This window comes from Wyeomyia smithii, chromosome 2 (genome assembly GCF_029784165.1).
Source record: "Wyeomyia smithii strain HCP4-BCI-WySm-NY-G18 chromosome 2, ASM2978416v1, whole genome shotgun sequence".
Lineage (NCBI taxonomy): Eukaryota > Metazoa > Arthropoda > Insecta > Diptera > Culicidae > Wyeomyia > Wyeomyia smithii.
The window spans coordinates 182620351-182641428 of record NC_073695.1 but is presented as its reverse complement, the minus strand read 5'-3'; the positions used below and the strand labels follow the sequence as shown (position 1 = coordinate 182641428).

The 21078-nt window shown below is 40.6% G+C and overlaps 1 protein-coding gene across 1 annotated transcript in view; it reads right to left on the bottom strand.

Annotated features, from left to right (window-relative positions):
• Positions 1-41: 41 nt before the first annotated feature.
• The window catches only part of LOC129720246 (uncharacterized), a 135936-nt gene continuing 114899 nt past the window's right edge, over positions 42-21078 (bottom strand). The window contains exon 2 of the mRNA XM_055671695.1: positions 42-745. Within this exon, the coding sequence (XP_055527670.1) occupies positions 42-745 (704 nt within the window). The remainder of the gene's footprint in view (positions 746-21078) is intronic.

Here is a 21078-nt window from a genome sequence, read left to right as displayed (position 1 = left end):
GAAATCCTTAACAATGCTTAACCAACATTAATAACACTTAATCATGCCGACATTTGTTCGGCTAGTTCTCGAAACACAAAGCAGTCGAAAATGCTGGCACTGTCATTCGGGTTTAGCTGTAGCGAATGCACTCTGCGTGATGGTTGTGCTTTTGAATGCTTGCGACGGACCACTCGCTGCCGGTACAACCTCCCGGAGTGAATAGGTCTCGGTTCGTCTGGACTTTTAATTTCTCGTTCATTAAACGTTTGATTTTCATTGAGAATGTCTTGAAGTAGTTCTGCTTCGACACTACAATGAAGTGCGCTCGAGGATTCCAGACGAAGTGGACTAAGTGAAGATGTGGCAGGTAAGCGTTTGCCTAGAGTTCTGTTCCGTTCTCGACGCGTTCGTAGCTTCCGGACACGTTCAGTGGGTGTGCTTCTGGATGTCAACGGAGTTCCGTAATGTCTGTCTGATGCGAGGCTTTGTCGTTTTGCCTCGGTGCATGATTGGATCGGTTCTCTTGAGCAAAAGCAATCCGTCGAAGCGCTGCGCTTCATCGGTCCAGATGAGAGACTACATTTTCTTGGGCTGTAATAGTTACCCAATTCGTTGAATGCAAATGAGTTGTTGTTGTCGATCTCTATGAACTCGTTGCAGTGGTTTTCTTTATTGCAGTAACATTCATGCGGTGTAACAACGGGTGGGACTCTAGCAGCCGCTCCGGACGGGCCACGAGTTACGACCCATTTAAGCATTTTGTCTGAAAAATAAGAAGGTAAGTTTATTGTGAATATTAATGCTTAAATCTTGTTTTGGTGATAATGTTCAAACCATCGAATTATAAACTGCTATCATTTCTTATATATTTATATACATTATTAAACAATCGACTAATATTTGACTAAATAAGGCTGTTTGCCAAAGAACGCAGGTCGCTGTCTCAGATTTCGAAATGGCGTCTGGGGTCGGATTGTGGTCTCTGGGCATCATATCAAACTGAAAATACCCATATTGAATGGTGTTTGGCCTAATCAAACGTACTTGACGTGGCTATCAAAACTTACATTTATTGCTTCTATTCCACTAGCTCATCAGCCGTCTCGAATTTCACATTGGAGTCTGGGATCGGTTTCCGATTCTGGGAATCATCCCGGTCCTGTAGACACTCATATTGAGTGGTATTTGCCTGTTTTTTCTGATGCGCCTTCTTCGGAAGTTCTCGAGATGCAGGCCAAATACTGTTTTGAGCTGTTCTCCAGAAACCTAAAGTCGCCGAAATGGCTCTTGAGGATGGTTTTTGGCCTCTGGGCATTAACCTGTTTCTGAAAATATCAATGTTGGATGGTATTTGATCATCGTTTGTTCGCCAGAAACCGAAACTAAAATGATGGCTGGAGATGATTTCCAGGAAGCGCCACAGGTCGTCTACTACAATATCGGACGACCTTGCTCGCTGCGTGCCTTGTGGCCTCGTTCCAGTTGGGTCGTTAACGAGAATCATTTTCACCGAATCGTCGTCCGACATCCTAACGACCTGCCCGGCTCACCGTAGCCTCCCGATTTTCGCCGTTTGGATGATGAGTGGTTTTCCCAGCAGCTGATGCAACTCATGGTTCATTTACCTCTACCATGATCCATCTTCCATCTGCATTCCACCACAAATGATACGCAACACCTTCCGTTCGAAAACTCCAAGAGTTGGTCCTTCACGAGCATGATCTAAGTTTCGTGGCCGTAGAGGATTACCGGTCTAATCATTGTTTTATAGATGGTGCGGCGACGAATTTTATTCCGGGTTCCAAACTAGGAAGATTTTCTGCCATAAGGCGTCGATAAATTTATTTGCTAGTGTAGTCAGCAGTTACCACTAAGCCCTCTCATTTCCACTAATCTCCAACCTTTTTTCTCCCTGGGACTACCGTTACGAATTGCTTCAGGAAGGGGCGATTGGGCTTAGTGCTTCTTCTTATTTCATAATCTCTTAGCTAGTTACCTGGAGACGGGAAGTTAGTTTTCACTGGTATTTCGATGGTTTACCAGTCGATTTGGCACTAGCTGCTTCCCAGATGCCCTCGTCGTCGCACATTCTCTGCACTATAATTCCGGTGGGTTGCCCGGTCCGCTCACTGTCAACATTTCGCTCTTCACCTGTGCGAAACGAGGACATACAAAAAGCACTTGCTATACGCAGGGTGGCGACTACCGGGAAAAACCGGGAGAATCAGGGAATATCAGGGATTTAATTTTTCGATCAGGGAAATCAGGGAATATCAGGGAATTTAAAAAGTCATCAGGGAAAATTTTAAGGCTTGGGATTTTTTACGGAGTTAGCTCTAAATCGGATTTATTTCATGCATTTGATGTAGACAGTCACCAGCAACCCTACAACAACACTCAATAATAATTTATTCCAGGTGAAAGAATTTTCCTGGAAATTAATTTTCTAGAAGAACGCATCCATTTTAGCAAAGGCTTTATTTAACCCCATTACCGCGGAGTGACAGGGTTTTCCTCGAACTTTTCTTACTCAGCAACATGCACAATTTGCATAAACTCTTTTGTAAATTAAAGGTCGATTTGTTCTCCAACCGTTTTAAATAGTTCCATCGTTAAAAATTTCAAGTACATTTGTTGAACTGCAATTTAAGTTTAAATTTTAACTAAATTCCCGCGGGAATGGATTAGAGTATTGTAGCACTGATGATACCTTGTACAGAGCTCATAACGGTTAGACAATGTAACTTTAGTGACCAAAATGTCAAGAAATACTAGTGATTAAATTTTTTGAAAAGTATCCAAATAGGTACTAACAAGTCATCAAGAAGTGCGCGAATTTTATGCTAATTACTACGCTTTTTTTTATAAAAACCAGTGGTTAGACGAGATTTTTCTTCGGTTCTTGCAATTGCTCCCAAACTATTAACGCACCTTCTAACATCGTCTGAGCAAGCTTCACTATCGCCATTGTCATAGTCCAGTACACTACCATGGTTCATGGTTCACAATGCGTGCATTCACATGGTTACGTGCGTTGACAGCTCGCGTTGTTTCGGTAGACTTCGTGAACCATCAGCTCTGGTGCCCTCAAAGAACCTTGGTTCTTTCTGGGGCTGTTCGTTCTTTCGCTCTTTCCTATGAACCGGTTCATATGTACGGCTCGTGAGCCGTTCGCTCATTTCTGGCTCGTAGATGACCATAAATGCGTGTTAAGGATTAAGGGCAAATTCTTAAGCTACAGTTTATTCAACACTTACGCACCGACAAACGACAAACCCGATGACGTCAAAGTTGAGTTTTTTGAAAAGCTTGAGCGTATTTATGACGAGTGGAATGGAGAAGCCTGCTCCCAGATTGATCACGTACTGATTGATGGTGGGCACTTTTCAAATGTTACTGATGTTAGGTCTTTTCGGGGAACAAACATTGACTCTGACCATTATTTCGTCGTTTGTAAGATCCGCGCACAATTGTCACTCACAGAGAGGACTATGCGTTTCAACATACAGTCGTTGAAAGCTGATGACGTCGCAGAAGAATTCGCAAGAGAGCTGGTTCAACGGTGGGCAGAACAGCAGGGGGAACGAGTAGAAGACATGAATGGGCTGTGGGGTAGTGTTCACGGTGCCATTGAAACGACTGCGAGAGAAGTGGTAGGTACGACGTGTGGAAGACATGGATGCTAAGTGCCAGAGAGCGACGGACGAGAAGAATCATGCCAGGAGTTGCTTTTCATTGTGGTAACACGTCAGAACAGTGATAGATGCAGGCAGGCAAGGCCTGCGAAAATAGTCCACTGTCGGAAGATGCGTGAGCACGAGAGGTAGGTGTCAACAGAGTCAGAAGCAGGAATTTCCTAGTGTCGGGTATGTGTAATGCGAGAACGGTAACCTGCTTACGGATAAACCGACGGTTGCAGCTAGGTGGTAGGAGCACTCTCAGGCGCTATTGAACGACGAGGGGAGGATGAGCAAAACAGGAACAGGATGAGGATTGTAAGCGACGAACAAACTGTGAAGCCTGCAACACATGAGAAGGTTAAGAGGGCGATTAGTGAGCAGAAAAACGGAAATGCCGCTGAGAAGGATGGTATCCTGGCCGAACTTCTAAGGGAATCGAGCGGCAGTACTTTGCGATCTACCAGAGGGTCTGGGTGGATGAACAAATACCAAACGACTGATTGTTGCAACTATCGAGGCATTACGTTGCTCAACTTCGTGCTCTCCCATATCCTGTTCTTCAGATTGAGACCGTTAACGGAATTCTCCGTCGGCGAATACCTGGCTGGTTTTCAGTGGTGGGCACCGCCAACAGAAAATTTAGCGACGCTAATCGCTAATCCGCTAGCCGGAAAATTTAGCTCGATAATCGCCAAACGCTAAACCTTTATTAGCGGAACTTTCGCTAATCGCCAATCGCTAAATTATTAATATGTAAATAGTCATATCGCTATATTCATTGCTCGTAAGATTTGGACCACTTTGATCTTTTGTGGTAAAATAAACGAAAAAAATTACTTTTTAGAGCTATTTAAAATAAGAGGTTCACAAAACGGTGTTCATACTTGATTTTGTAAAAACAAGGAGAAACAAAAGTTATTCAGCTTGCAATGAAAATAGATACTTTTAGGAATATTTTCATAAAAATTCAATCATTATCTGAATCGAAAAAGTAGAAGACAAGTTGTCATAATTTCAGGCGCATTGCAATTTACAAGTTCTTGGTGTGCCGAAAATTCAATCTAGACCTTGAGCTTGTTCTTCAAAATGCTCCTGTGGCTTGTACGATAACTAGAACCAAGGTCGGATTTGAGCGTTGGGGGGCCCTTTTTGTTCAAAAAATTTCGACAAAAAATTGTGCTCACCTTCACAACCTCTGGAAGGTGACGAGCAAAAAAAAGTCTTCACTTCGTCTAGGGGGGGGGGCCCTCGAGTCGGGGGGCCCGGGGCATTTGCCCCCTTGGCCACCCCTCAAATCCGGGCCTAACTGGAACTCCATTCTGGGGTAAAAAGACTGACAAAAGTAACTTTCGTAGTAAAGTATGTTCATCTTTCGAAGCAATTTACGTACGCTATCAGCAATTTACAGTTTTTTTTCAAATAGCTCTATTGTCGCTTCTCTACAAAATTTAGCGAATTAGCCATTAGCGTTTCGAAGGCCAAAATTTTAGCGACGCTAACAGTTTCGCCAACTAGCTCAAAAATTAGTGGAATCGCTAAACCACCAACTGAATATTAGCGTCGCTAATTAGCGATTAGCGAATTAGCGGAATGGTGCCCACCACTGCTGGTTTTCGTTAAAGGCGATCCACGACGACGATGTAATTTTCACACTGCGACAAATCATGAGTACTAAACATCTGTTTGTAGATTTTAAGGCGGCATTCGACTCAGTGAACAAAAACGAGGAACACGGTTTTCGACGAAACTATTTAGGATGAGTCGTATGACGCTGGAGGAACCGAAATCATGTGTGCTGGCCAGACATCAGTCGCCTTCGAAACGTTAGATGGACTAAAGCAGAGTCGCTTTTCAGCATCACCCTTGAAGGTGCAATACGAAAAGCAAACGTGTAAAGAAACGGTACGATCATCACGAAATCGTACATGCTTCTTGGTTATGCAAACGACATCGATATCATTGGAATCGACCGTATGGATTGGAGGAGGCCTCCAGGTCTTTTTAGAGGAAAGTGGTGAGGTTGGGACTCAGCATAACTCTGCAAAAAAGTACATGGTAGCTGGCAAGAAGCGTGGGAGTTCTTGTGGTGTTGGTGCTGAGGTAGAGATTGATGGGGAACGATTTGAAGTGGTTGATAAATTCGTTTATCTTGGTGCGCTTGTGACATGTGAAACGAGTTTGAGCGCGTTTCATGACGAACATCCGTCTAAAGTAGATAGTAGTAAAAAGTAGGTCGCCTGTGGTCAGGCAACCCACGATACAGTGCTCGAATTAGCATACTAAAAGTATGAGTAGGGAGTTATAGGCGAAACTATTATCGATGAGGTCATATAGGGGGAGTGGGTGATTGAAGAAAATTGATGATAGGAAGATTATTATCAAGAAATCGGAACCTAGAGTTAGAAATTTTAGAACTAAGAATAACAGTAATATAAGAAGGAAGGAAAAGAAGAATTCTAGGCTTGGACAGCCTAAGAGGAGAAAGCGTTGTTCTTTCCCATTTAGACCGCCGAGTTAGAAAGATCATATTGCAAAACCGAATCGAAGTTCATTTGTAGCAAACAAACGGGAATTATCAATCGTGATAATTAAGTAAAATTTGAGTCGAAGTAGAAAGTTTCGGATTGTAATTTTAAATTTTATTTTTCCAGAGTTTGTTATCAAGTGAAAATAGTTAATTTATTAAAGTCGTGAGACAATAGTAAAATTTTAACGAGTGAGTTTGTCCGTTTTGATGTCGAGAATTTATATTTATATTGATTCAATTGTAGCTAGAGTATAGAAAAGGATAGGAAGTGAGTCGTGAAATAGGAACAAACATATCTGACAAAGCAGGTAATGCAGTTTTTTTTTATTTTTGAAATACTTGGTGTGTTAATGGGGTATTTTCGGTGGCTTCCTGCTGTTGGGAATCCAGTTCTGGATCACATCCATTCTTATTGCAGCCACAGACATCCCGGCATTGAAAATTGGCTCGGCCGCACTACCGCTGGCAAGCTATCGAATCGGTGGACCTGGGTAATCCCCCAAGTGTGCCTATCGCCTCGAGGTTGCGTACCTCTATAGGTGCATTTGGAGAGCGTTGGTTATCGTGCAGCATCTCGGCATCGCGAGCACCACTTGCCATCACAGTGGTTGCAACACACCGCGAGCGTGTCTATCTGGGGAAAGAATTACCAACGCCAGTGAGATCCCCCCGACTCACGCCAAACTGAAGGAAGCCTTCCGAAGGTCCCGATCCTCGAACGGACGACGCCGTTTGTCTCCGCCTGTCGTCGGTCGGTCAGCAGAGTCAGCCATCGCCCTCATAGCCGCGTCGCTCGAAACGGCATCGGCGCCAACGCCGAGCAACTATTCGACAGCCAGCACTGCCAGTTTCTGCCTACCTGGCCGCACCAGCATCACTCGACGGCCGTCGCAAACCACCGCTGGGGTGGTTAGCAGCGCTACTCTGCAGAGAGAACCCGTGAGTACAATACCCCACCCACAAACACACACCGGAGAACCTGTAAAAACGTGGTGGGGAACGAGATTGTCAAGTAGGGGGAAAACTGAGTAGTTAGAAAACGACTCACGCAGTAGATGAAACAGTGACGTCACACAAAGGGCACTAAGAAACAACCAGACCGATCGTTCCTGTTGGCTAGCGAATACGCTCCGGGAGATCAGCTGATTGTTCCTTAGAGGGACCAGGAAGATAGGAGAAAAAGGGGGTTAGGAGAGTAAGAAAAAAAAAACAAAATCACATAAATTCCCAAACTTTGGAAAAACTTACAAAAACATTTTTGTTGTTTTCAACGTTCGAACTTGGTTGCTACCGGTTAACTTCACGCATATAAAAGGGAAATAAAAGATAGAATTTGGGAAGGAATTTAATTAGGATTGTTTATACGGTTAGAAAGTTGAAAGAAGTCTGGTTTTGAGAAGGACTTGGGAAATTGGAGTTGGAGGAACACACCTGAGGGTGGATCCTGCGGTAAGACTGGGGAATAAAAGCTAGCCAGGGCAAACCGATCTGAAATTCCTGACAGACGACTTGTCGTCTGGCGCATAAGTCGGGTATTTAGAGGTCTTACCAGGATCCTCCTTACACATGTGACAACAATATGAGCCGTGAAGTGAAACGACGAGTTGCAGCTGCGAACAGGGCCTTCAACGGACTACGTAACCAGCTAAGGTCCGGTAATTTTCAAACTCGCACAACACTAGCGCTGTATAGGACACTGATCCTCCCGGTAACCAGCATGGACGCTGAAGAAAGATGTTCGACGAGTGTTCGGAGTTTTCTGCATAACATTTTGCGATCGTTACTTGGCGGTAAACTGGAAGAGGGAGGGTGACGGTAATACAGCCTAACATCCCTAGTAACAATATTGGTTTTATCAAAATTTTATAGTGCTTAATACAGTCAAAACGGCGCTATAAAGCTTTGATAAAATCAATTTTGTTACTTGGGATGGCTTCAGTGGGCTGGACATGTGGCCAGATACCTGAAGAGAGAGCCGCCAAAACTATCTTCAGCATAGAATTAGGACGAGGCCGTCGACTTTGTGGTATGGGCTTGAGATGTATGGTATACAATCATTTACCATATTGTTAGATGTTCTAGATTGTGCATTTTTGTCAATATTACCTCAATTTTTAATCAACAATATATCAATAACTTCCAACACATGTCTTTCTTGATCATCAATGAACATTTGAATGTGAGAAGCGCATGTCATCGCTTTAGAGTTTGATTTAAAGGCACATTGAAGGCATCGGTTATCACAGCGGTTCTCAACCTTTTTTTATTCGCGTACCCCTTGGCGATATTTTCCAAATCAATTGTACCCCCAGGCTTGGAACGTTTTCGCAGAGTGGGAGAGAGTAGTGGTAGATCATGTTGTTGTAGTCTTGATTGCTACAGTCATGTTTTAAGAGCTAGATTGAAAAACAAATTAAGTATTTTAGAGAAAAATTGCTTTGTCCGCCATTATTGATTTTTCTTTCGCGTACCCCCTGAAGGCTTTCGAGTACCCCCAGGGGTACGCGTACCCCAGGTTGACCGCTGGGTTATCAGATTACAATTACTTTTCCCCAAAAGTCTTTCCTAATTTTTTTCCACGTTGTTTTGTGAATGATGTCACCAGTTTTAGTATTGAGAAAAACTCAACTTATCCACAAAGATGTTCTTTGTACATCTGCGAATATTTTCATGTAAAATACCCACATGCCACTACCTAATTTTTCGATTTACAACGATTTAAAATAATGGCGATTACTGTACACCTCAGAAACGGAGGGAAGAATAACAATAACATCAACTCCGTTACCGAATTTAATTTTTATGTTTAAGTGTATAATCTCAACAATAAATAAATATGGCTTGTGGAACGAATTCGACAATACCTATATTAAATAAATCTGACATTCTATTATTCAATACAGATGAGCTCTCGACTTTTAGATAGGTTGACCGGAAACTCTGAAAATCGTTCCGTTATGAATATTTAAAAAAAATCTTTTAAATCACAAATTCGTGTACATTCTTCGACCTCTATAGTATTATTTGTAGGGATTACGAAATAGTAAGCATAGCTAGTTAATTGAAACGGTTGCCATAAATTTCATCGGAAATGAAAAATTACCTAAATTATTTTCTACCACACAATTCGCTAAACGCTCTTTAACTCATTATATTGTGAATTCAATATTTCGAATTAAAAGAACCGAAAGCTGCATCGCACCTCTAAGCTATGCGAATTATTATGTAAACCTAATTATTACACGATATTCGTTAAACATTAATTTACAACGGTTATTTCGTGCAACTGCACCTAGCCTCCCGTGGAATGCATGCAGCACGCATCCTAATTGTGGAACGAGTGCACCATATGGCAGTTCTGGTCGTTTTCGCGCAATTCCGTCTGGAATCGGCCATGAAATGGGTATTTGCAGACGCAGTTTACAAACTGAGCAAAACACCATACCGTTCGTGTCACTTGGCACCTGTATGCAAATTAACTTTATCCTTGGCCCACACCCTAACGCGACGTTGACCCCACGCAGCGCTGAAGGGTCTCGAGTCAAACAGCCTAGCCGCCGCCGGTTCGTTCCCACCTGGTCGGTTACGCTTGTGCCGTAGTTTTGCAACATTTAGAAGGACACAAGCTGGCGTAACAAGCGAAAAACATTGCAGAATAGGCATAGTGACAACACGGTGTCCAAGGGCTGTCGATTGTGGGTACAATTTGGTAGCGTTTGCATTTCCGGTTGAATTGCAGATACTCGAATAGATTATAATGCAACAGAATGAAAAAGAATAATTGTAGGTTTAAAGTCGAAAAAGTGAAACTCAACATTACTGCTTAACTGATCTAAACTGACAAAGCTCAAGAGAGGTTTGAGATAACTTGTACAAAAATCTAATTTTAATTGATTACTCAAAATAATTTTGAAATTGGTAATGACCATTGGTTTTATTTTGAAACTAGTTCATAATAAATGTAAAAATCATTTTTTCCCTCAACATTTTTTTAGTACATTTTTTTGAGGCGAACGATGTCAGTTATGAAAACTAATATATTGATTCTGCATCAAGCCCATGACCCGGCGAGTACATTCCTAGTAGCACATAATTTGTATTATTTTCCATTGTTGTTGAGTCGAACTCAAATAAGCGGATTAGCATACACCCATCCCGCAGTCGTTTGGCCTAGACAACGGACCCTTTTTATGAAACCGATCCGCGTCATCATAAATTTGTATCTCTTTTTATGATGTCTGTCTTGTTGGTGATGTATAGATACAGGTATAATCGTGCTAACAGCTTCTGTTGGCCGGTGTCCATTGTTGATGATAGAACTATAATTTCCCACCAGGATGCGAATCGGTGCAACAAGGTATGAACATGGCTGTCTGCACGGACACCGCTCTTTTGGGCTTGCTGTAATTATCCTAATGGGTGGAATTATATTTTGATTGGCCCGACCATCCAGCAGCTCACTTTAAGCGGATCATCGTTTCGAAATTTAGGCCCATAAGGGACATAAACAAAAACAACAATTACAATGCTGTATAGATTTAGCCAGACGAAAGCTGGGATTTTCCTCCCATGAACGGACGATACTGTGGTGATTTAGGCTCCCTGTAGGGGTTATTGCCATACCAAATTTGATGTGCATCTTTAATTATTATGCAACACTCTTTACACTCTCCAGGGTGAGGAAATTGTACCAAAATATCGTATTGCATTTCTTCTATTATCAAGAAAGTACAAAATAAAAACTTTCTTTGTTTCAATACCACTCGAGACAATAGCGAGCAATAAAAACTGGCACTCCATAAATAGTTTGCAGCATAAAAGCGTTTGTGAACGTCATGTCTGCATAAATTTAGATATCTCTCCGGCGATAATGTCATTCACTGCTACAGTTTTGGTGATCCTGAAGCGGAAGGGGAGAACAAGATTCCAGTATTGTTTGGTTGTCCCGCAAGTTAGCCTTTCTCTAGGCACGCTACCACCCTCTAACTCTTTTTCTGCCGCGGTCATTTGGCGCCATAAGGATTATGTGCGCTACTGATGAGGTCGGCTGACTTTAGGGCCTTCCGTCGGACAGGCGGATGATATACGGTTCGGTTTAATTTACATATTTTTTGCTACAAGGCAGGAGTTTCCTCTCCGAAAAGTTGTGCATGAGAATTTGAATTTTTATAGCATCTCGATTGTTTTAACATGTAAAGATAAATAGATAGAGATAAAAACAGGGCAATCAATTTTTGTGTAAATACGTGGCATATGGTGTACCATATCAAACTATTCCATCTGACCAACTGGACATCCGTTGCAATTAGGCTATCATTTTTTGATTAATTAAGATAAAGTTTGTTTCAAAACGAAATCACATTTCGTTGCAATCATCTTAATCAAGGAAAAGGCGGATCAATTTCATATGAACTTCCTATTATGTTCAGTTTTTCCTGCCATTAACAGTTGCCGCATGGCTGAACCTTACTTTCGTGTATTTGTCAAATTAATGCTCAGGTGTCATTTTTATACTCACACATATCGAACCACCTGAGCGTGGTCCACTGGTCATGTGATAACCCCGGTAGCCGAGTCAATGGAAAGAATGCAACTGAAAAGTTGTCATAAATTAACCCCTTGTGAAATATGTTCCAACTTTTCACCCACTTCATTCGAGTGATTTATGCTATTACCATTGAGTGACCTGCTTGGCTATAATTGACTCTTTTCAGTTGCATTTCCTGTTCGTTTTCGGTAGTGGTTGGTTGAAGTGTTGATGTTGGATGTCATTTTGTTTTTTGAAAATGTTTGATCCAAATTTGATCTTTTGTATTTACATTCGATGAACAAAGCCACAAACGTGTATTCTCTCAGTTTAATATTAAATTTCTATTGCATTTATTTTCTTCTAAAAGAGTAACAGATTGAATGCAAACCTGATTTCAGTCGTTGCGATAAACAACATTAATAATCGCAAAGTCTCCATTCGAATAACTCCTCATCCCTTTTCCCGGACGCATGGAAACTAAGACAGATGATCTCTTCATTTCAAATTCAACATGCGTAAAATAAAAGTCGAAGGCACATCGGTTCGTAATCCGAGAAGAGAAATTAACCGTTTTCTATCCTTTTATAACACCTTTCAGCGAACATCTGACGTGATTCGTAGAGCACACAGTTTCCGTTCTACAGCCAGGTGCCAAAATCGCAACCTCAAGGCTAAATAATTGCTCGACAAACTGATTTTCAAAAAAGATAAACCCTGCAACAAAAGAGAGAAACCAAAAAGGTGCAAAAACCACACAATAGAGAAATGGAAATTTATGATGCAATCTGTTTCTTTCCTGTCGCAAATTTCTCTACTTCCTGAAACATTTCTGAGCCGAGGTAAGATGCGTTCCACACCTTCTTATATTTTCAAAAAACAAAAAAAAAAAGGAAAAGCAGAGGAAAAAAGGACTGCCGTAATATTTTACAATCCGTTAGACAAACTAGGGTTCGCTGGTGCCCTGCTGGTCTCTTTACGATTTGTTTATGCTTACCCGGGGCGCACTTTCTCACTTGCACTCTCTTTTCGGTTGTCCATACTGGCCTGGGAACTTTTGAAAACTTCAAAACGAAAAAGAAGCTGTCGAAAATTTTGGACTGATTTATTTTATTTCGGGCACGTTTGTCTTGCAGTTTCTCAGCCGATGACAAGAGTGTTGGGTTGTTAAAAAAGGGGTTGAAAATTACGTTTTCAACAGATTAGCGAGATGCATTTAAAAATGTGCTTTCTCAAAGTTATTAATAGAAAAAATAAAGAAACCTTTTCTAATAACTTAAATTCTAATAATGTCAAGCTATCATAACATGAGAGTTGAAGGAAAATCATCGGAAACACGTATTTCACGTATAAAACGCAGCAATTATAAATAAATCACATAGGTCGCGAGTCGACAAAAGGGAAAAAAGTTACATCTTAAGCCCTTGAAAAGCCTTATAACATTTCAACCATTCCTGTGAATTTTGATGCTTCTAGTAAATGCAGAAGTGCGTCAAAAGGCTGCAGAGTAATTGCTTGCGGGTTCGTCGCTTCTACGTTTGCTTACGGAAAAACTCATTCAAATCTCGGAAAAAGTTAGCAAACTAGGGGCATTAAAATTTACAGGAATGCATTATTGTTATTTCCTTAACACAGACATCAGAGCGATAGAATGAATGATTGCAAGTATTCTTTCTTTGTATAGCTAAACAAAGTATACTTTGGAGGCAGATTTAAAGTTGACTGCTTAAGCTTTCCCATTGCTAACCCTTTACATGGCTCAGTCGTTTTTTTTTCATGGCATATATTTGTTTGATTTATGTGTATATCGAAAATTATCTCGTCCAATTCAGGATTGGAAACGACATACTCTAATAATCTACATGGTTGGTCATGCCGGTAATGCTTACAGTTACTGTTTAGAACTATACTCTTTTTACTGTGAGGTTGATTGTGAACGCAATGAACACAATTCTTTCAAAAGCATTCACTTTTTCTCCAAAAAAAAAATGGTGTATTGAAATTTGTCAAATCATCCAGCTCGCTGGGGTTTATTTTTGTACTTTGGCGAAGTTTGCTCATTTGTGTAACCAATATCCAAGTCATATTTGTCAAACTTTTTTTTATGAAAGTTTGGTCCAAGTATTCACTAAGGGACTCCATAAAACATGTTGCATGTTAGATTTGATCTTTCAGCATTGAAAATAACGCTATGACTATCGTTTTGTTTTTCGCTAGCAAGTCCACATAAACTCCATGATAAACATCGTGTTTGCGTGCATTTTCTATCCCTATCTTAGCAAAATAGTTCAGGGATTGCAGAAAAGGTTCAAAATAACATTTTCTGTTTTTTATTTGTTATTGAAGAACCTACGTCTCTTGAATAATAAAAATATAAAATACTGCGCTCCACATTAAAAAAAAAATCCAAATGTAATGGTCACTTTATGCACAGGTATAAATATATTTTTTTCGCCTAATAGAGCATTATTGATAACCTTGTCGGTTTTGACTTCTATGCCTCTTAATGATAGTTTAGACTCATAAATATCAAGAGAACGTACGCTTTGGTTTTTCAAGCTTTTTTTAAAATGAGTTTGAAATGAAGGTTATCCAATTATTGTCAAAAAATGGCTTCAAATTAATTTCCAATATTTCTCCAGCACTACGAACTCAATTCTTCGCGTAACTTTATGAGAAGGCTGCAAAACTATTTTGCATTATGATGAATGAATAATATTATAAATAAATAAAGTCTGGTTCTATTGACATGGATACAAAATTATCATAGAGCAGGATTCGAAAAAATCAAACGCCTTCGGTAAATATTGCTTTGGTAATAATTTAGAGGTATTCATCGGATAACAATAGTTTTCTCACGTGGTTTACCAGTGTTATTATAAGCACAATTTTGGGTATACAGTCATACCTCGATATAAGGTTGCCTTATATCGAGGTATGACTGTACACATATTATGACAGAAAATTATAACTAACTTCCAAATCAGTCGTATTGCTTAAATATTTGTGAAATAATATTGAAAATTGTTGAATACTATACAAGTTCCAAGAAAAAATTAATTTAACACATTGGGTACAGTTTTACTAACAATAATGGCAAATTTTACATACAAAATACACAAAAGTTCAGAAACTTTTGACGTAGAACTATGTCTTTTTTATTACCCTGGTAAAGTCACATTTTGTGTAATCTGAAATGAGCATATGACGCTCACAAGGTTGAAGATTTCCAATGCTAATAGCTTTCATACAACTGTACCTAATGCAATTATTGTTGTGTCGTTGATTTTTTTGAATGTACAAGATTTTGATGGTATAATAAGTATTTTCACCATTCTCTTGGTCAAATATCTTCATACATTTTCCCTAATAAGAAAATTTTGATTTTAGTTGCAAAAGCATATACATTTACAACTCTGCATATTTTGTGAATTTTGGATCTTTATGGGGCAAAGCTTGGTTGGTAAACGGCTGGGCAATGCGTACCAGCAGTACACCTGTACTAGTTGGCATAAAATAGACCCCAGTGTGGTCCATAGCATAATGCCCAGCATCTCCTATCCCTACCTCCACGTGGTACCGAATGGGATACGAACAACCAAGGGAAGATCGGTGAACCGGTGGGAACTTGGTCGTATGCTGACAGGGAAGGGGGAGTTGTTCTCCTTGGAGAGTAGCTTGCCTGAGCGTCTGTTCCCCAGGTCAGGGGCGGCTCAAACTGCGACTGATCCGGAGCGGACGGCTGAACTATGAAATGCGGTGTCTCGCCAGCTACACCCAAGACGGCAGCCCCGTCGCGAGACTAGGCATCGCAGCCCTAGTAAGGCAGCATGCTGAAAATAAACATACTACGAACAATCCAGAGAATGATACGAATCGGAACAATCGGTATAGACCTAGGCAAACGAAAAAGGACAACGATTGGAAACTTGGTACTTGGAATGTTAGGACTCTGCTCGAACCGGCACGCGTGGGCATCTTGGCCAGAGAGCTACGGAAAGCAAAAGTGGAGGTAGTAGCTATACAAGAGGTGCGTTGGCCTAAATGGCCTAAAACCGGAGAACGTGAATTCCGGGCGGTCGATCCGACCGCAGGCACTTCTTTCAAGTATCACATCTACTACAGTGGCGGTGATAGAGCGGAACGGGGCGTCGGTTTTGTACTACTTGGAAACCAAATGAAGCGTGTTATTAGATGGAGGCCTATTAATGACCGTCTATGCGTATTGAGGATCAAGGGCAGATTCTTCAATCACAGCCTTATCAACGTGTACGCGCCGACAAACGATAAAACCGATGACGTAAAGAAAGAGTTCTATGAGCTCCTCGAGAAAACGTATAGAGAGTGCCCACAGCACGATATAAAGATCGTCATCGGGGATATGAACGCACAAGTCGGACGAGAGGAGTTCTTTCGTCCCGTTATTGGTAGGGAAAGCCTTCACTCTACCACCAACGACAACGGCTTGAGATTAGTGAATTCGCCGCGGCCAGGGGAATGGCTATCTGTAGTACCCATTTTGCACGTCTGAATATTCGGAAGCACACCTGGAGACACCCCAATGGAGAGCCCTGCTCCCAGATCGACCACATGCTGATCGACGGCCGGCACTTTTCAGACGTCATAGATGTGCGGTCCTTTCGAGGGCCAAACATCGACTCGGATCACTATCTCGTGGTAGGCAAGATTCGCACCCGGTTGTCCAATGTATTTAAATCGAGATCGGCGAGAAAGATACATCTGGACATCCAGAGGTTATCAGCGCACTATGGTCGGAATCGTGAAATTTCACGACCAAAATCTGTAAGTCGGAAACCATAGATACTAGTGATTTCTTGTCTTTTAGAAAGTTGCTCTACTAAAATGAATCTATCTTTTGGTATGACTGGTTACTAGGGTGGTCCTATTGTACTCAAAATAAAAATAAAACTTTTTTATCTTACTACTTAGAGCAATATTGTCTTCCACTAAATTGTAGTTAATTTAATTTCATGAAACTTTGTTAAAAAAATTATTGCTCTACCTCGTTTCTTCACTGGTTTAGATCAATTTTTCCACATTCATTCGGGGTAAGTCTAAAAAAATTACTATTATTGCTCTAGTTTTTTCAGCTTTATTCGGATTTTAAAGTGGTGTTCGAGTGACTTTTAGGACGTGAAAAACTGCATATTTTGACACTAATAGATAATTGCTAACTTTTCAGAGAAAAAAGTTACAGGTATTTTTTCGTTTTAAAATGACACTTTTTGGAGGCACCCTACTCCTTTGTTTGCACATATATGCAACAACAACACGTTTAGGATGAAAGTTCATAGTTTCACCTTCAAAATGCATTTTGTAGAATTAGTCAACTTTTGTTCCCTTTAGGGTTAAAATGCATTTAAAAACTTTGAGTTTAAACACAAAAATTTGCTAATCTAGCATTCAAAACCATCTAGTTATTCCAATTCGATTTTTATTTGGAAAATTTCTTCGAGTGTCTTACGGGGCATGAAAAAGCGCTTATTTTGATGTCAATAAATAGTTCCCAATGCTCGTTGAAAATAAATTATCGTTGTTTTTAAATCGAAAAATGGCATTTTTATAAGGTTCTCTACATATTCAAATAATTACAAACCTGAATTGTTTTTATATTAATCCAAGTACTCTTTCCACTCAATCGTACACCTTTGAATATCTGTTCTTTTTCTGGCAGATCTGAAGAATCCATAACACATCCGTAAAATTCGCAGCTCTAGAATTTTTTCGGGCGTGAAATTGGCGATCGTTCCGATAATATTTGTTTCCAGCTTCAGGGCCTTATTCAATAAATCCCGTTGAAAGGGGTAGACTTGCCATGATCCTGGTAGAATGTGCTAAAATTTTATGGAGGCATGGTATACCAAATACTTTATTTTTGAAGGACGAAACTATTATCTACAACTTTGCCGGAGATACTATACCGATCAATCAAACCGTTTAAATGCTAGAAACAGTTTTGATAATTTATAGACGCTCGAATGCACAAAATGATATCTTCAGCTTACAGGAACACCAGTGCAATGTTTTAAAAATGATAATTAAAAAAAAAATAAAGCTGAAAGTTTTTCTGTGAAATTGCTCACCTGAACTAGGCTGTTTATTTTACTATTATAGCAGCTAGGTTTTTAATCAATTTTTCATTTAGACCGAGTGCCAATGCAATGATGATCCACCTCCTCCCTGTTTAGGTACATCGACACGAGCGTTGAGCTTTTCCAATAAAATACCTTGCACTTCTTTTTTTTTTCTTTTAGATACAATTCGTCTTCAGTTGTTTTTACTAATGGCAACGATTTCGTCCAACGTGTATGTAAACAAGTACTAAAAACACTCTTGGAAAGTGCTATGCAATGCTGTCAACATAAAAAACATGAATTTTACACGTTGTTACAAAATAACGCCATATTTGAGTATATTATATGCATTTATTTTGCTTTTACAACAATATGATACATTAACAACATTTCAAAACAACTATAATTTTTTAACAAGCGTTAGAAACTATTTATTGACATCAAAATAAGCGCTTTTTTATGCCCCGAAAATCACTCGAAGAAATTTTCCAAATAAAAATCGAATTGGAATAATTAGATGGTTCTGAATGCTAGATTAGCAAATTTTTGTGTGAAAACTCGAAGTTTTTAAATGCATTTTAACCCTAAAGGGAACAAAAGTTGACTAATTCTACAAAATGCATTTTGAAGGTGGAACTATAAACTTTCATCCCAAATGTGTTGTTGTTGCATATATGTGCAAACAAAGGAGTGGGGTGCCTCCAAAAAGTGTCATTTTAAAACGGAAAAATACCTGTAACTTTTTTCTCTGAAAAGTTAGCAATTATCTATTAGTGTCAAAATATGCAATTTTTAACGTCCTAAAAGTCACTCGAACACCACTTTAAAATCCGAATAAAGTTGAAAAAACTAGAGCAATAATAGTAATTTTTTTAGACCCACCCCGAATGAATTTGGAAAAATTGACCTAAAACAGTGAAGAAACGAGGTAGAGCAATAATTTTTTTAACAAAGTTTCATGAAATTAAATTAACTACAATTTTGTGGAAGACAATATTGCTCTAAGTAGTAAGATAAAAAAGTTTTATTTCTATTTTGAGTACAATAGGACCACCCTAATAACCAGTCATACCAAAAGATAGATTCCTCTTAGTAGAGTAACTTTCTAGAAGACAAGAAATCTCTAGCATCTATGGTTTCCGACTTACAGATTTTTGTCGTGAAATTTCACGATTCCGACCATAGTGCAGCGGAAGGAGTTGCTTCAGAGTATACTCGGAAAGTTGATAGACGGGTCGGTGAACCAGTTGGAGTGGACCTGAACGAGCAGTGGAAGCACATCCTTGATGCGGTCAGCGAAACAGCGCGAGAAGTGATAGGCTTATTGAACCCCAAGGAGGTCTTTTTGCCTGGGAAAACAGGTCCCGCGAACATTTTTGAAAATAGGCCCCACCCTAGTGGCCAGGCGTTGGAAGCAACATTTTGAACTGGTGTTGAACGGTGAGGAAGGGAGAAGAGTCGTCGAGAGGAACAGGATAGAAATTGGGAAGGACGGACAAGCTGTGGGCCCACCAACATTGGACGAGGTGAAGAATGCTTGCAAAGAGCTAAAAAACAACAAAGCCTTTTCAAACAAACTTTTCAAAGTTGGGAGCGAGCGGCTGTGTAGTGCAATTCACCAGATTATCCTAAGGGTATGGTCTAAGGAACAACTACCTACGGACTGGTTGGAAGGACTCATGTGCCCTATCTACAAGAAGGGACATAGACTCGTGTGTAGTAATTATCGAGGCATAACTCTCCTCAATTCCGCTTACAAAATTCTCTCCCGTATCCTGTTCCAGCGACTGAGGCCGTTGCAGGAAGCCTTTGTTGGAGAATACCAATGCGGGTTTCGAGTGGGGCGATCTACAACGGACCAGATGTTCACCTTGAGACAGATCCTCGACAAGTTTCGAGAACACAACCTGCAGACACATCATCTGTTTATAGATTTTCGAGCGGCGTACGATACAGTGAAACGCAACGAGCTGTGGCAAATAATGCTAGAACATGGTTTCCAAACTAAACTGATTAAACTGATACTTGCGACGCTCGACGGTTTCACATGCGTCAGGACAGCGGGTGAATTAAATTAAATTAAATTAAATCACTAAGTCTCACTTGCTTTGGGCTTTGCGGACGACATTGATATAATTGGTGTTAACCATAGAGCAGTTGAGGAGGCTTTTACGGCTCTCAAAAAAGAAGCTGCGAGAATTGGACTCACCATAAACACTGCCAAAACGAAGTACATGGTGGCTGGCAGAGAGCGTTGTAGTTCTGCGGGTGTTGGTGCTGCGGTGGAGATGGATGGGGATACTTTCGAAGTGGTCGACGAATTTGTTTATCTTGGTCCTCACGAGACATGTGACAACTAGGTGAGCCGCGAGGTGAAGAGGTGGATTGCGGTGGCGAACAGGGCTTATTACGGATTGCGTAGCCAGCTTAGGTCCCGTAGCCTACAGATCCGTACGAAATTTGCGCTCTATAGGACTCTGATCCTCTCGGTGGCGCTCTACGGACATGAATCGTGGACGTGGAAGGAGGCCGATCGACGAGCGCTTGGGGTCTACGAGCGTAGAATCCTGCGATCAATACTCGGAGGCAAACTAGAGAACGGGGTGTGACGCAGACGCATGAATCACGAGCTGTACGAAGTATACAAACACGCTGATATTGTCAAGCTGATGAAACACGGCAGGTTACAGTGGGCTGGCCATGTAGCACGGATGGCGGATGAGCGACCGGCAAAGATAATATTTAGCAGAGAACTGGATAGAGGCCGACGACTTCTAGGCAGACCGCGCACGCGCTGGATGTGTGCTGTCGACAAGGATGCCAGAGCAGCGGGTTTAAGGGGAGACTGGAGAGTAGCAGCCCAAAACCGAGTTTTGTGGAGACGTATTCTGGATTCGGTATAGGATCTTAACGATCTGTCGCCATAAAAGTAAAGTAAGTATGGGGCAAAGCTTAAAATTATTTGTCATCAAGAACTCAAAATGCAAAATGTCTTCGGATGTGTGCTCTAATTGTGTTTGCTGTCCTTTGAACTGATATTGTACTGATTGGAAGACGCTATCACTGTAAGAATGCAAATTTCACATCGATGGAGGGTAAATAATGCCTTCTTTATGTGGTAATTTCGTCAGTTCGCGTCTTTTTTTGTTTGCTTTCCCTTGCACTGAAGAGTTAATTTGAGATGCTTTCAAGGCATTTTCCTGACACAGACAACAAAAAAATAAAAGAAGCTTTAATAAAGTAAGATCATTCATAATTATTTGTGAT